Source organism: Pipistrellus kuhlii, unplaced genomic scaffold (assembly GCF_014108245.1).
Source record: "Pipistrellus kuhlii isolate mPipKuh1 unplaced genomic scaffold, mPipKuh1.p scaffold_m20_p_68, whole genome shotgun sequence".
Classification (NCBI taxonomy): domain Eukaryota; kingdom Metazoa; phylum Chordata; class Mammalia; order Chiroptera; family Vespertilionidae; genus Pipistrellus; species Pipistrellus kuhlii.
The window spans coordinates 1050575-1066455 of NW_023425571.1; the positions used below are offsets into that span (position 1 = coordinate 1050575).

Genomic DNA, 15881 nt, shown 5'->3' on the forward strand with positions numbered 1-15881 from the left:
AGGAAGGCCAGCGGCTCTGGGCTGGGATCGTCTCCTCCGCCCGCCTTAGTCACAGGCTCTCCCAGACGCTGGAAGTTTCTCTGCGGGATGAGGGTGGGGGCTGGGGGTGGGGAGACTGGCCCCAGGCCCTCCCCCACACACTCCGCATTCCTGGAGGCTGCTTGCTGGCAGTCACGGGTGCGCTGCTTACCTCAGAGCTGGCCTTTCCCACCGGTTGGTTTTCCCGGTGGCGGTAGATTCTTCTCCAAGTAAACATTCCCGTTCCCTCCCCCCTCCCTGCCACCCTTTCTCAGAAGTGACTCTTGTTTTATTCTTGCATGCGAGGATTTTGATGGAGACTGTTACGCCCAGAGGCGCCTGTCAGGAGGCAGCCACTCCTATGGGGGAGAGTCGCCCCGCCTGTCCCCCTGCAGCAGCATCGGCAAGCTCAGCAGGTCGGACGAGCAGCTGTCCTCCCTGGACAGGGACAGCGGGCAGTGCTCCCGGAACACAAGCTGTGAAACACTAGGTGAGCTGCAGGCGTCGTCACCCCCCGTCTCATAGTCCGGTAGCTTCTTCGGGGTCATGTGCTGATGCCCGTCCTCCAAAGCCTGGGCCTCAGTTTCCTTACCTGCACATGAGGGCGCCATAGTCTGTCTCGGGGGGAGGAGGTTGAAAGTTGAGATGAAGTAACGATGTGAAAGATACGAACCCCGGGAGATGCTCCCGCGTCGCTGTTACTATAGCTAATCTGTCGCTGTGCAGTTTGACTCCCTTTGCCAAAGTTAAGAGCCATCTGTGCTCCGAGCTGCAAGTGAAGGGAGACCCTGGAGCTTCTGAGGGGGAGGCGCTGAGCACCACGCCCTCGGTGCTGCCCGCCTGCAGCGCGGGCCGGGGAGAGTCTCAGAGGCCGTCGGTGTGAGGCTGAGAGCTCGGCCGCTCATGTCCATGAGATCTCACTCTGGAGAGATCACCTTCAGAACATAATCAGAGTGGCAGCAAGGTTGCCGTCCAGAGACATAGAGCTCGGCAGAGTTAGGACCAGTGACTGCTGGAAATATCTGACTTTTTCATAAAAAGGGTTAGGAAATTGGGCAAATGATGATAAAGCGATTTGGTGTTCTGATATATAACTGTTAGAAGTCAATTGTGATCTATTTATCAGCAGACATAATCCTAGACCACTTACATAGTTCAGAGAGAAAAAAAAGAATTTGGGGGGCAGGGGACTTCTGAGGAAATACATCAAACTGTAAGCAGATTACAGGTAGATTGCGGGACTCGGGGTGGATTTTTACATTTGCCACATTTTCTGTAGTGACCATGCATTTTCTTTTCATTTTCAAATCTTCACCCAAGGGTATATTTTTTTACTTTAGGGTGAGAGAGAGAGAAACATCAATCAAGTTGCCTCTCCTATGCACCCCAACCAGGGATCAAACCTAAAACCTAGGTATGTGCCCTGACCAGGAATCGAACCGGTGACCTTTCAGTTCATGGGACAGTTGCTCAACCAACAGAGCCATCCAGACACAGAGCATTTTCTTTTTAACTCAGATTCAAAAAATACAGGAAAAAATAAAGGACAATAGTCATATTCCCATCTGTTTTTGTTGTTACAAGCAGTGAGAAGAATGGAGAATATGAAAGAAAGCATGGGCCGAGACCGGTTTGGCTCAGTGGATAGAGCGTTGACCTGCGGACTGAAAGGTCCTGGGTTCGATTCCGGTCAAGGGCATGTACCTTGGTTGTGGGCACATCCCCAGTAGGGGTGGTGCAAGAGGCAGCTGATTGATGATTCTCTCTCATCAGTGTTTCTAACTCTCTATCCCTCTCTCTTCTTCTCTGTAAAAAAATCAATAAAATATATTTAAAAAAAAAAAAAAAGAAAGAAAGAAAGCACGGGCCCTAACCAGTTTGGCTCAGTGGATAGAGTGTCAGCCTGCAGACTGAAGGATCCCAGGTTCGATTCTGGCCAAGAGCATGTACATTGGTTGCAGGCACATCCCCAGTAGGGGGTGTGCAAGAGGCAGCCGATTGATGTTTCTCTCTCATCAATGTTTCTGACTCTCTATCCCTCTCCCTTTATCTCTGTGGAAAATCAATTAAAAAAATATTTTTTTAAAAAGCACGGGTCTGTCTAGATGAGATGGGAGACGTTTTTTTGTCCCGCTGTACTGAGCAGGATTGGGCGACAACAGGGGTCTGGTGGCTGACAGGCGTGTCTCTCCTGTTGTGAATGCAGATCACTATGATCCTGACTACGAGTTCCTTCAGCAAGACCTCTCCAACGCAGACCAGATACCTCAGCAAGTGGCCTGTAACCTTAGCCCATTGCCGGAGTCCTTGGGAGAGTCTGGGTCCCCGTTTCTCGGCCATCCTTTCCAGTTGCCTCTCGGCAGCTGCTCCCAGCCTGACGGGCCCTCAGCCCCAGGGCCGCAGACGGACATGCCGCCGGCCCTCCCCGAGAAGAAGCGCAGGAGCGCGGCCTCCCAGACCTCGGACAGCTCGGGCTCCCGCGTGTCCTACGAGCGGCACCCCTCCCAATACGACAACATCTCTGAGGACGACCTGCAGAACCCCGCCCTGGTGCAGCCCGCCTCCTTCACGCCCTTTGCTGCTATTCTCCCCTTCCAGCAAGGAGGGTCCTCGGCCTCCGTGGAATTTGTGAGTGACTTCACTGCGCCCGAGTCCGCGGGTGACCCGGAGAAGCCGCCACCCCTGCCGGAGAAGAAGAACAAACACAGTAAGCCTTGCTGGGCTGCCGGGAGGCACGTTTGTAACCTGAATAGGCGGTATGTTTTATGTAATCAGACCAGAACCACGCCTGGGCTCCTCAGTTCATGAGAGGGAGAACACAGGTACGTGGGCACTCCTGGTCATGTCAGTCCAGTGCTGGTGATTGATTGTCAAGCCTGGGAAGCTGACCTCATTACGGCTGCTGTAAAAGCTCAGGCCTGGCCTCCAGGAATTTAGCCTCTGGTAGATGGGAGTCAGTTGATCTCCTGGCCTGAATACGTGGTGAGAAAGAGAAACGAGTGTTGTGGCATTCAGGGCACCATTGCAGCAAGATGGTGGTAAAGCCGGAGGCACGTGAATTCCAGGAGAGTTTCTGTAGCCCCAGAGGCACTCTCAGGGTCCCTGAATGACCATTTGTTATAATATACTAGAGGCTCGATGCACAAAATTCATGCAAGGGGCTCGGCCCCGCAGCAGCTGCCTGTGCCTCCTCCCCCCCACCCCGCTTCGTCTGAAAGGTCATCTGGTCTAATTAGCATATTACACTTTTATTATTATAAATGATGTCATTGGGGCCCAGGGGTGGAGCTAAAGTTTTGGTCATATTTTGAACATTTCAACTGTGTGTTTGCCATCATACTCCTAAGTAGTGTTCCACTGCACATTGTCTGTTCTGCCAGCTCCCCACTGCTCCACGTGCTCGTCTGCCTCCTGATCCCTTCCCACTTCGCCGGCACAGCTCTGCTGTTTTTCCTGGCAGCCTACTGTCACCCTTGAGATGTGCGTGTGGCCACGTCAGCCCCACAGGGCTCCCTGGCCTCAGGTGCCACATCCCGCAGACAGCTTCTGCATTCCAGGTTCCCAGGCTCTCACACGAGAGGACATCTGGCCAGGTTAGCCGCAGCAGGATTCACCTGGGCCACGGGAAGGAGGGGCCTCTGAGGATGGCACGCGTTCCCCGGCTCCTCACTGGGTGTCGCCAGCTCGTGTAATAGCCTGAGTGGTGTGCCCCCTCCCCCTCCCCCCTTCCCCCCCTCCCCCCGGCTGGAGGGGAGAGCTGGCTCTGTAAGCATAGTGATGTCACTCCCATCTGTCGTGTACGTGGGCTCATTAGGAACCAGGGCACTTGGGAGGAAGCTGCAAATGGCAATACCAGGAACACGACCTTCACCTCCCTCCTCCCTCCGCAGAGAGTTTCAGAACTGTTGGCCCTCCCCTCCCCCACCTTCCCTTGTCCTAAGCAGCATGCCGATTGGGACCCACACCCTTTCCTTTTCTGGAATCCTTTGAACCCAGAACTCAGGCCAGGATTGCATCTGTGCAAACTGCATGAGTGGTGCTGCCTGGCCGAGGAGCCAGGACCGCCCTGCCAGCCTCAGGACAGGCGCAGGTGGCCGTGCTGGGGGGTGGCGAGAAGGGAAGGGAAGGGAGAGGTAGCCACTGTTTGCGCAGAACAAGCAGTTGTCCAGAATGTCTGCCATTAACTTAGGCTTCATTTTATCCATCAACGTCTCTAGCGCTTGTGCCTGTTCAAACCTGCCGAGAGCTTGCGGGGCCTGGGCTAAAGCTCCACTCGCCTGCATACCACTTCTTGCTGCGACCTGGCCGGAGGGGTGGCACGAGCTTCCGTTTTGTAGATGAAGAACCCGGAGCTCAAAGCACCTGATCCTGGCCCGAGATCTGGGCTGCAGAGCAGGCCTGTTCCCAGCGCGGTGCCTGCTCCCATCTGACCTGCAGGGGTCTCTCCTCCGAGACCCCGTTCAGGCGGAGACCCTATGCAGCAGGTCATCTGTTCTGTGTCCTGTGAAAGGACCCCAGCCTTGTGGCTCTCGAAAGCTTGGTCCTTCACTTCCCAAGGGGCCTCTGCAGCTCAGCTGCACCTCGTCACATCGTGAAGGAGGAGGGAGTAAGCGTGCTTAGGTTTGCGCTGCAGGGAGCTCAGCCACGCGCAGTCCCGCGCCACACAGCAGCCTCGTCCTTCAGGTGCTGTGATGTCCCAGGGGGCCCAGCCCCTCTTGGTGAGGGCAGCCCCACAGGGCCCTTGTGCCAGACAAGCTTCCTGTCTGCCCATGGTCCCGGTGCCGCTGGAGTGCCAGCCTGCCCGCCCAGGGAAGCGGGAGTCCTAATGCCAGGCTGCCTTTGGAAGGAGCTGGCAGGTGGTAGGCATCACTGCGCGTCTCATCCAGGTTTCTCTTGTGGCAGGTGGTAGTCAGTCCTCTTGGGGAACAAGTGGGCGAGACCACCTTCGCAGACCCCAGAGGAGTCGGTTGTGCACCAGCGGCAGCCAGTCTTTCGGGGGAGGAGGCGCCTGTGCCTGCCCACCTCTGATAGCCAAGTGCCACACGGTGCTTGTCGGAGCTCAGGCGTTCTTATTGGTCCTTTTAAATAAGGAAGGTGACTTTGAACCCCTCCCCCAGTGGCTAGAGAGCAGTTCCCATCTGCCTTGACCCCAGAGGATGCAGAGGAGAGCAAGGCCATCTCGCTGCCTTTGTGCCGCTTTCTTCAGCTCTGCCTGGATCAGGTTTGCTGGCTGGTTTGGGGCTCCAGTTAAGCCCCCACCTGCGTCGTCGTTTGAAAAGACAAAATTAAGCTCTACAGAATCGCCCTTGCCACTCCCCTGGTCTCTGGGTCTCGGCTCCGCCTGGCAGGTGCTTGTGGCACTTGTGCCGGGACCCAAGGGGAGGCACCCGCTCAGGGTGGTGACTCTTTGCCACCCCTTCGCCTGCCACACAAGGGCATCGGTTCCTTTTCTTTCCAGCTCTCACTGACACTAACTCCCTTAGCGTGTGTGCAGCCAGCTCCGTGGGTGGATTTATTAGCGCGTCCCGGGCAAGTGCCTTCCCTGCAGACACTGGCACGCACGTGTGCAGAGCATATCCTGACACCGGCGCTCCCAGCCGCCTGGGCGGGGGAAAGGCGCTGGAGGAGCTCAGGCTGCGTGACCCAGACTTTGTGGGAATGTCAACTGCAGGATCAGGTCACAGAGGTGGAAGGGGATGGGAGAGAGGGCTTCCGCTCCACCGCTTCTGCGCACGTCCGTTCCAAACTGCCGCTTCTCCCAGAATGCTCTGGAGTCTTCAGAACAGCCTGGCTCTGCAGGTGGGGCTCAGATCACGAACACCGAGAGTCAGGAGCACATGTACACGGTACCCGAGTGAGACCCAGGGCTCCGCCCCTGCCTCCAGAGACGGTGCCTCCGAGGATGAGGTCACAGACGTGACAGCTGAGCTCTTTGTTCTCTGACATCTCTCCTGCTCGGTGCGACCTGCTGTTGTCTGCTTGGGGGTCTCTGCGCGTGCTGTCACCTGTGCCAGCGAGAGAGCCTGCCCCTGAGTGCAGGCTGCTCACCAAGGGGTAGCAGCGTGGTGTCGGATGGTGGTGGTGGCAAGGGCTGGGGTTTCCCAGAGGATTGTTGGGGGGAGGGTGCATGCATTTGAATCGGAACCCCTCTCTCCACTCCTCCCCCCAGGGATTGGCTCTAGCCTCTCAGCTGGAAGGGGGGAGAAGGGTGGCGTTGCTGTGTTTCTTGCACGCCCAGTGGGCGCATTACAAGTCCCACCCCAGCGGCTCAGCCTGGCAGTGCTGAGGGACACGTGTTCCATTCATTCCTTCATCCTACAAATGCCGCAGGCACCTACTGTGTGTCAGCCACTGTGATATGGCCGCTCTGGCTGGAGTGAGAGGCAGCAATCCTGTGGCATCTGCTTTGAAAATGCGCCATGAACCAGACCTCTCACACCTCACCCCCACGGGGACCTGCCACTGAAGAACCTCAGCAGCCTGGTGGTCTGCACACGACAGCAGCGGCAGCCCCCGGGCCCTCCGTGGGTCCCGCCCACTCACACAGCCCCACCCCTCCTGGCCCCCGTGCCCCCCCGGCCCTGGCCTGGCCTGTGCCCTCTGTGTGGCAGGCTCCTCGCCATCTCACGGAGCTCATCCATATTCTAGACAGGCAGCCCCTTGCCACCCACTGCTAGTTCTCCACGGTCTGGGTGCTGTCTCTGGAGGGGTGAGCCCATGGCAGAAGATTTGTTTTGCCAGCCTCCGCAGTGCCTGACAGTAGTAGGTGTTCAGTAAAACCTGGTGAATGATAAAGCCCCCGGGTAGCCCTGACCCTGTGAGGAGCGCTGAGAAGGAAAGGAGTGAGGGGCGGGGGCGGCTGTGTGAGCGGCTGGGAAAGCGGCAGGTAGCTGGGCGCAGAGGAGGGCGGGGAAGCGCCCGGATCAGAGGTGCAGACTCCCTGCGGGTGTTCCCGGGAGCTGGGCTGAGGGGGCCAGCTGTGCTGCCCCGGAGCTCCCCAGCCCCTGCCCCTCGAGTGCCTGGAAACCCCGAGGGCTCTGCCCCAGGGGCCAGTGCCCCAGGTGCTCGGTGAAAACGCTTTGTTTTTTAGAGAGTTCGATGCTCACGGCGGCGCTGAGCAGAAAGTAGAGATCCTGTATATCCCTGCCCCCCACCTGGCCTGTCCGCTGTCACCTTCTCCACCAGAACACCCCGTTGGTGACTCAGTGAGCCTGACTGACGTGTCTTTGTGCCCAGAGCCCGCAGCTGGGGCTCCCTCCTGGAGTCCATTCGCTGCATTTGCACGCGTGTGCCCCCAGGTCACACAGAGCAGTCTCACTGCCTGCTGCTGGGGAGGGCGCCCCCTGTAGCTCGCCCCCGGTGCCAGAGCCAGGGTGCCATCTCTGTCCGCAGTGCTGGCCTACATGCAGCTGCTCGAGGACTACTCGGAGCCGCAGCCGTCCGTGTTCTACCAGACGCCGCAGAACGAGCACGTGTACCAGCAGAAGAACAAGCTGCTCATGGAGGTGTACGGCTTCAACGACAGCACCGACCCGCCAGACCTGGCGCCGCCCCCCGCCCTCCCGCCCAAGCAGCGGCAGCTGGTAAGCGGCCCCTCCCAGGTGCCCTCCCTGCTGCCAGGGCCACAGGCCTCCAAGAACCAGAAGCTCCTCCTCCTCTTTCTCCTCCTCCTCCTCGGAGCAAGGGCCTGGGCCGGTGTGGAACCCACCATCTCCCACGTGGGGCTCACTTCCCCTCGGCAGTTCCCGGGCAGCCTGTCTCCTGCTCTGCTGCTCCCCACCTGGGGGTGGGGGATCCCCTCTTCTCTGAGTAGCCGTGCAGCTGGGACTGGCTTTACTCAGAGTGTTTGCTCTCTCTGCTGACTCTCTTGCATTTTTTTCTCTCTTCTGTGGCTCCAACATAGACTCCCAGGAGAGAGGGATTCTGAGCACAGGGCCCGGTCTGTGTAGGGCCATCTGCGGCCTGATTTACATAATGGGCCAATAGACAGCCACTTTCTCTCCCCATTGGAACAGGATGGCTGTAAACAGAGCCTCGCTGCCGGGCCTGGCACTTTCCTCCTCTAAAGGCGCCTGTGTAAGGCTGCACGCAGCCACGGACTCAGCTCTGCACGGGCAGGCAGTGCGGGCAGGCTCTGGGCCAGGCAGGAGAGACATGGGTGTGCCTCTGACCTTCTTCTCTTAGCTGCCAGTTTACTAGCCAAGCGGGCTCTGGTCAGGTCTAGAACCCAAGCATCCTGCCCAGCCATGCTGTCCAGAAGAGTTGGGGACAGCTCCCAGGCATGCTGTGTGGCGCCCTCTGCAGGCTGCTTGGCACACCCTCCCAAATGCAGTCTCGGGAAGTGTTACCCGCTTTACCAACAAAGATGGGAGTTTTAAGTATCCAGGCCTGTTGGCACCGTACGCTGTGGAAGGCACGGTTCTAAGTGCTTCACATGGACACAGCCCTGCAGGGTTATCCCTGTCTTTCCAGAGCGAAAGCCTGAGGCCAGAGAGCGTTAGGTAATGCCCCCAGTCTGACTTAAATGGCAGGGCCCAGAGTCAAACCCAGGCAGCCTAGCTCTTGATCTGCACTCCGCTGAAGTGCGACTAAGACCACGGTCTACACCACCGAGGAGGGCTGGGGCCCTGAGTAAGTGGCAAAGTGGGACTCAAACCACTAGGCCTCTCTGCCCCCTCGCCACCACTCCCAGTGGACACAGTTGTGTGAAAGCCAGCTTTCAATCTATCGTAAGGAAGTGAAAGGGGGCCAGGAGCCTTGGAAGCTGTCTCTGATCTCCAAACTGAGCCAAGAAGCCATCCCTCTCCAGAATGCCCGAGCGCAGTTGGGTGGCAGCCTCCGTGGCCTTTGTGCATACATGCCTGACTGTTCTCTGCTTCTCTCCCTCCTTCCCATCTTCTCTCTCGTCCCTCTATCCAGCAGGCCTCTTATGCTGCTTCTTCCTTCTCCTCTGTCTCCTACTGTGTCCAGCAAACTAAAGTGGCCTTCACCCCCGACGACAGCAGTGCCACTCAGGGCATCAGTGTGTCCGTCTCTAACTCCTTTCTCAGCCGGCATGGCAACTTGCCCGTGCCCTCGGTGAGTGCTCCCTCCGCTCTCTGCTCGGCACCTGGTGGATGTCATCTTCCGTGTGTAGCCTGTGCCCTCCGATGTGTGTGCCGCTGCTCAGCGCTGACTTTGCCTTCTGCAGATCCCTGCACGGATGGGGTAGGGTACCGGGGATGGGTCTCTGTGCTGGAGGACTGTGAATGGGAGGGAGCGCAGGTGTTGGGATGGTGGCGGCCGCATGTACAGCCGTATCACTCAGGCATCACCTGCAGGGACGTTGCGGCCTTTTTGTTCAGACTTCCCCTTGGCCAGCCCGATATGTGTCCTGTGGCTAAACGGGAATATTCCTCACAAAGGAAGCAAAGCCCAGGAGAGCAGGCTCTGCCAGGGCATGAGAAAGTTGGAGTTGGAGGGCTGTGTCAGCTTTTGCTGTGTAACAAACTCCCCCAAAACGCAGTGACTTCAAACAGCAGTGACCATTTCCCATAGCTTAGGACACAGGTTGGTGGGCGATGGTGCTGACCTGCCCGGGCTGACTTTGGCTGGACTTGCTCGCATCCCTGGAGCCTCAGCTGGGACAGCTGGGCTGACAGCCATCCACACCATCCGCCCGCCTTCGTCAGGCCAGCCCAGGCTTGTTCAGGCAGCTGGCAGGGTTCCCGGGAACAAACGGAAGTGTGGAAGGTATCTTAAGGCCTGGCTCAGCTGGCCCTCCGCCACTTCCACTGCCTTCTCTGGGTTCAGCCACAAGGCCAGCCGATTCCCGGAATAGGGAAGTGGATGCGCCTCGTGGTGGCAGTTGCTGGTAGAGGGGATATTTGCAGCCATTTTTTAAAATAGAATCTTTCTGAAACTTCGGGACACCAGTGCCTTAGGAAGCATAGTGTGTCTTTCACTGGAATCTGCATCTGTCCGAACAGCCGCCGTTCCCCTTTGATCTGTGTCTGTGAAATGGGGGGCGGGGGCTGGGGGACAGGACAGACTTAGGGAAGGAGCCACGTTCGGGTCCCTGCAGTCAGCTGGTCCCTGCGTTCTTTGTTCATCCTCCAGCCTCAGTCCCCTCCCTGCGTGAGGACTAAGTGCAGTCGTAGGAAACCCCAGGCACACAGTGAGTTTCAGAAGAGCTTCCGCTGCTTGTGTGCTTAGAGCGCGGGCTGATGCCTGAACCTGCTGGGACGCCCTCCCTCTAAACGCGGCCGCCCAGGCCTCTCAGAGACCTGGCCAAGCTCGGGGCCCAGGGTGGTGGTTCCCAGGCTGCCTTGCTGGGCACCATCCAGTGCCTGTTGTGAGGACCTTGGGCGCATTCTTCCTCTGGGTGCTGGGCCTAGCTTGCAGAGCCCTCCCGTCCCTGCACTTGTCATGGAGAGGGAACCCCCCACCCCACCCCACCCCCGGCCCGGCTGCGCACAGACGCCCTCTGTTTCCGCAGAGGCGCTCTGGCAGGCTCCTTTCACAGATCGTGCAAAACTTGGCCCTCAGACAATCCCAGCTCTTGACTGTATTTCCCTCTATGAACAGAAAGTAAGTGTGAATTATCCTAAGAGTATCTACAATATCCCTTTTAAGCAGTTCGGGGTCACAGGGCTGACAATGCACTGGACTGTTGCTGGAGCAGAGAAGGAAATAGAGGGGTGCTTTAACTAAGTGTGGGTCTGAGGGAGGCTGAGGCACCAGCATCAGAAAGATGCTTGGCCCCAGCTCCACCGCGGAGCCCATGGGAATGAGTTAACGAAGGAGTTGGTTTCCTAGAAGAAAGGCCAACCTGCCCCGCCCCCCACCGAGAGCTGTGGGTAGCGGCCTGAATGTTTGGAATCTTCATGTGCCCTCTCTAAGAGCAGCCCTTTATTCCCGAATTTCTTCATCCCTTGGCTATCAGTCCAGCCTGGCATTCCAAAGGGTGCCATTGGAACACAGCATGGTCAGATCTGAAGGCAGCTCACACTGTCCTTGGCCCAGGGAACTGCCACTTCTACCAGAAGATTCTAACCATCGAAACCACTTTGCCAAGGGAACTTGTAGACCGTAAACGTGCATCGACTGATTTAAATGGAGGGAGGTGGGCGCTGGAAACGCATTGCTGTTCCCTCTTCCTGGGACCGCGAGCACAGGGCGTCTCCTGGCATGGGCCGGGCAGCAGGCAGGGTCCAGAGGCTGCAGGACAGCGCTGTCATCCTTGTAGGGTTAAAGGGAAAGCACGTGCACAAGACGCACTGCCAAATGGTAGAGAGGTGTTATAGCTGTTTGTTACCACATTGAGAGGTGGCTGCTTCCTTTTGGTTGTAGTCCCAGCTGCTTTTCCTCAAGGTTAGGGCCTGGACTTTTTTAAAAATATATTTTATTGATTTTTTACAGAGAGGAAGGGAGAGGGATAGAGAGTTAGAAACATCGATGAGAGAGAAACATCGATCAGCTGCCTCTTGCACACCCCCACTGGGGATGTACCCTCAACCAAGGTGTATGCCCTTGACCGGAATGGAACCCGGGACCTTTCAGTCCGCAGGCTGATGCTCTGTCCACTGAGCCAAACCGGTTTCGGCAGGGCCTGGACTTGTTACATGCTTGCAAGCGTAGTACATCGCTCAGGGCAAGTGGCAGGTGCTCCGTGATGCTGACCCAACCCAGAGGACTTGCTTCACCCACAAGTATGAGCCCTGACCAAGGAGGCCTGCAGGTCTCCCCTGGGCCCATCACCCTGCTTCCCAGCATCTCATCGGAACAAGCCACTGCTGACTCGTCACAGGACGGCCTCTGTTCCCATGAATCAGATGCGCTGGTCCCAGGCTGTGCCCAAGAAACATACCTCTTCCTCATTTTCCCTCTGCTGACCCCAGCGGCTTTGGCTGCCAGCTGTCCTGAGAGTTTTACAAGTACTTCCTGTCTGCTGGGCTCCTTGGGGTATTCGCCCGGGGCCTTAGCACCCTTCCTGCCAAATGCCCTGCTTGTGTGGCCAGCAGTGCCTCTGACATGTGAAGTCTGAGCTCCATCCCACAGGAAGCCTCGACATGGCCTTGGGGAAGGAGGTGCATGCAGACCAGCACCCCTCCTGGGTTTCCGAGACCCTCAGGGACCACCTGAGCCCGGGGGCAAAGTGGTTAGACTCCCGCCTCTTTCGTTAATGCTCAGGCCCTTTGGGGCTCAGTGCTCTCGGGCCAGCTTCGGCCACAGGAGTGCTGCCGGTGGCTCCTGACGCCATGACAGTTTGGCCAGGGGCCGCCCTGGTCCTCAGAGGTGATGTGGGACATGAGCCCTAAGGGTTCTGTCCACACACACTTGCCTCGACTCGCATGTTCTCTGGTGTCGACCTGTCAGGCCCTTCCTGCCACTCGGGATGGAACACTTGCCCACGTTGCAGAGGTGCGGACGCTGGGATGGAGAAGCCGAGCCGTTTGCTCAGAGCCTTAAGTGAGAGCTAAGGTTAGCCTCCAGATCTCCGCCAGGAGAAGTAGTGTTACGTTGGCATTGATGCAGTGCTGATTTGCAATCAACATTGAGACCTAAGAGGGCTAGGTGAGGAGAAAAGTCCACGCATGGGTTGCCATCAAAACGCCTTGGTGCTCTCCCTCCTGGGCACGCCCACACCTTCCTTCCCTCTCCGCATGCATCTCCTGAACTCGGAGGGGCCTCCAGAGACTTGCAGCCGGGAGAGGAACGGGCAGCGGCAGCTCAGCCAGAGCCAACCTGTCTCCAGGGCCATCTTCTCTCTGCTCAGTGAGCCAGAGCAGCCCGTCTGGGCCCTCCTGATGCTTCTGTCCTGAGCCTTTCCGTGCCCGCTGTCCCCGCTCTACCAAACAGCCTCAAATCAAAGGGAAGAAGGGGCCTTCGCGTGCGTGCGTGTGCCTCCGGCTCTGAACGGAGCTCCGGAGTGAGTGGAAGTCAGGGCCCCTGCGTTCAAATCCAAGCCCAGGGAGCGAGTTCAGTCAGATTTCTAGAAATGAATGCAAGTCCTTTCGAACGGCAGTAAGCCCTCTGTAAGGAGTGCTGCTGTTGAGGTCAGTCTTCAGTGACTGCAGAGCGCCCTCCAGTGTGTTGGAGGTTTTTGCACAAATACAATTAGCCGTGAAACCACTGGCCAAGATGTAACGTTTTCAAGGAAGATCTTGTGATTCAGGTTGCAAAACTATGTCAGATGAGAAGAAAAGTACTAGGTCTCTACTCTTCGTGCAAAAGAGTTTTGTCCTCTTACATCCTTTATCATAAAATCCACATTAGAATTTTCCAGTGGTTTTAAAAAATAGACTCCAAGAAGTTTATTTAAAGATAGAGAAGATACGTTCTAACCCCACCATGCTTCTGATGCTGCCTTTCTCTGTCAGATGAAGGCCGCGGGGCCGGCCGGGGCCTCCTTGACCAGGCAGCGGGTATCAGCAGGTGCTTCGGCCTCAGCATCTTCCCTTATGGAAAGTGAAGTTGTCACAAATGAACACGGGGGCACCTAGGACAGTCCCCGGGGCCTAGGGCAGACCCAGGGGATGGCTTTTGCAGACATGGAGTTAATCAGCACCAGGAAGGAGAGAGGAGACAAAGCCAGCACTCCTTGCAGCCACCCCCCTGGAGTGACAAGCAGTGTCACCAAGGGTCCTTCCTGGGGACCTAGACGGGAGCAGTCATGTCCCATCTCAGAACCAGGCCCACGCGCCTCTGCAGGCGTCTCCTCCCGGAGACCAGGGAGGGCTTGTGCTACGGCCGCAAGGGGACTTCCTTCCGAGGAAAATAACTTGGGTCCCACTGTGTGGACACTCGGGGTCCCTGTCTGAAGGAGGCGTGCTCAGAGCCAGCGGCCGGTGCTGAGCTGTCCCGGGGAGAAAGCCCAGACCACACTGTGTGTTGCTCACAACTGGCGGGTAAGAATGGAAGCCCAAAGCCAGCTTCAGCAGCTTGTCTGTTTTGCTAAGTAGCCTCCAAACACTGACACATAAGCCTTGCTGAGCCAGGAGCATGCAGCGATGAGCCATCTCCGCGAACACTTCACGACAGGAAGTCCAGCCGCATTTCCTGTAATTGGTGGGGTTGAAGGTTCGCTAAAGCTTGGCACTCAGTCATTGTGGAGCTGCCGTTCCGAGCCAGGCCCTTTGGTCTGTGGCTCCGGCCCATGGCTGCTGGCACCCCCTGGCCTTCTCAGACGCCCCATCTTCCTTCTATTCAGAGGGACTCAGTGGGTTGGCATGTTGAGGGATCAGGGTTTTCCATTCAAAGATCTGCTTTCTTGCCAGCACAACACAGGGCGCATCCCTCGTCGTTTTTCATGCCAGGAATTGAATGGAAAGAAAGTGTCCGGGAAAACTGGTGCCCGGCCAGCTTTGGTGACGGCTTTTTAGGATGTGAGTGACCACATGCTAACATTCAAGGTGGTCATACCTCCCGCTCGGAGCACTGGGTGGTCCCTCCAGGTGTGTGTGTTCTCCAGAGTGGGTATGGCTCCGGGGTCTCCTGAGGGCAGACCTCTGCTTCCTGGCTCCGCAGTCTGTCCACCCAGGCTCACTGCCTTTGCACGCTGGTCATCACTCAGCCAGGAGAACTCGCGTGGCTAGGAGGCAGGTCCTACAGATTGGCTGGCAGTCGTGGACTGTCGTGTTCTCAGGACACTCACTGAGAGAGAGCCTTCCCGCTGCCTCCTGCTTCCTCTTAGTCGTCAGGACCAGAAGCACCCCCGAGGGAGTGTAGGTGAGATGGTTCATGCAGAACCTCGGGCACCCATCCAAGAACTGGCTCTGGCGCTCCTGGCTCTGCAGAGACCTCCGGTCTAGACAGGCAGCCACCTTTTGTTATAGAGCCTCAGCCCGCCAGTCTTCACGGCTATAAATAAAACTGCTGCGGAGAGGCGGCAAGGCCGGGCACCAGCCAGACCCTAAAATAAACCTGGGGCTCTGCTGAAGCGGTTTTGTCCAGCGGCCGGCTCCGCCTCTCTCCCTGAGCACGTGACTAAATAGGATCGTGCGGGGCCTGGAAGTGCTCCGGGAGGCCGGAGGGGCCAGACTTGTTGGAAATGGTACGGTGAGCCCCAGCGTGGCCCTCATGCCTGCAGAGCCCCGAGAGGCCCGAGCTTTCTGGCAATGAGAGAGCAGCCCCTTGCATCTCCCCGCCCCACAAGGTACTCCTCCAGCTTGGCTCCTGTCCTAACAGGACCGCATAGCGTGAATGCCAGAGCTGCTCAGGAGCCTCGGGGCAGGAGGGCGGGCGCTTAGGCCTGGAGAAGCCGTACTTCCTCCCTTCTTGGTGGCTGTCCCCCTCCCCTCAGGGCCCGCCCTGTGCGGCTGGAACCTCCTTCCCCAGCTTCCTCTGTGGGCCTGCACCTGGGCAGCGCCTGATGCTTGGCTGCTACTCTCCACCCGAAATGGAGGCGCTGCTGAGTCAGGCAACGATCCAGGCAACTCCCGTGATACCATGAGAAGCATCCCCAAGTGTTCCTTCATCCAGGACATCTGCCTGAGCCCTGCTAAATGCCTCAGCTCTGCTGCGTGCAGGTTGGCATTGGGAGGGCAGAGGAGGACAGTGGCGTGGGTCAGGTGCTTGTCACAGCCAGGCTGTGCTCGGCACTCACAGGCCGTCACTGCTAAATCCACGCGAGCCTGTGGCACAAGTGCCATTGTCTCATCCGGTCCGTGTGGCTTGAAAATGCCCTCAGAGCCACTGGCCGGTCCCTGCTCCCGGAGAAGGCCCCAGCGGTGTGGGAGCCGCCCCCTGAGCTTGTCACATGAGACCTGTGTAATAATAGGCCACGTGACCAGTTAGGAAGCGTGATGCATTGTGATCACACGGACACTGTCGTGTTCGTGTGGCAGGGCCTGCTCGGTGCTCATCGCTCAGTGAGCTTGCGG

General features: G+C 57.7%; 1 protein-coding gene across 13 annotated transcripts in view; it reads left to right on the plus strand.

Moving 5' to 3' along the window:
* Nucleotides 1-15881, plus strand: part of RAPGEF1 (Rap guanine nucleotide exchange factor 1) — a 94232-nt gene that overhangs the window by 59898 nt on the left and 18453 nt on the right. For 8 of the 13 annotated variants that reach the window (XM_045575159.1, XM_036420455.2, XM_036420459.2 and 5 more), the window contains 4 exons: nucleotides 325-508; nucleotides 2225-2725; nucleotides 7411-7601; nucleotides 8938-9096. In XM_045575159.1, coding sequence (XP_045431115.1) covers nucleotides 325-508; nucleotides 2225-2725; nucleotides 7411-7601; nucleotides 8938-9096 — 1035 coding nt within the window. The remainder of the gene's footprint in view (nucleotides 1-324; nucleotides 509-2224; nucleotides 2726-7410; nucleotides 7602-8937; nucleotides 9097-15881) is intronic. The other 5 variants (XM_036420462.2, XM_036420465.2, XM_036420466.2 and 2 more) reach the window with 2 other exon arrangements.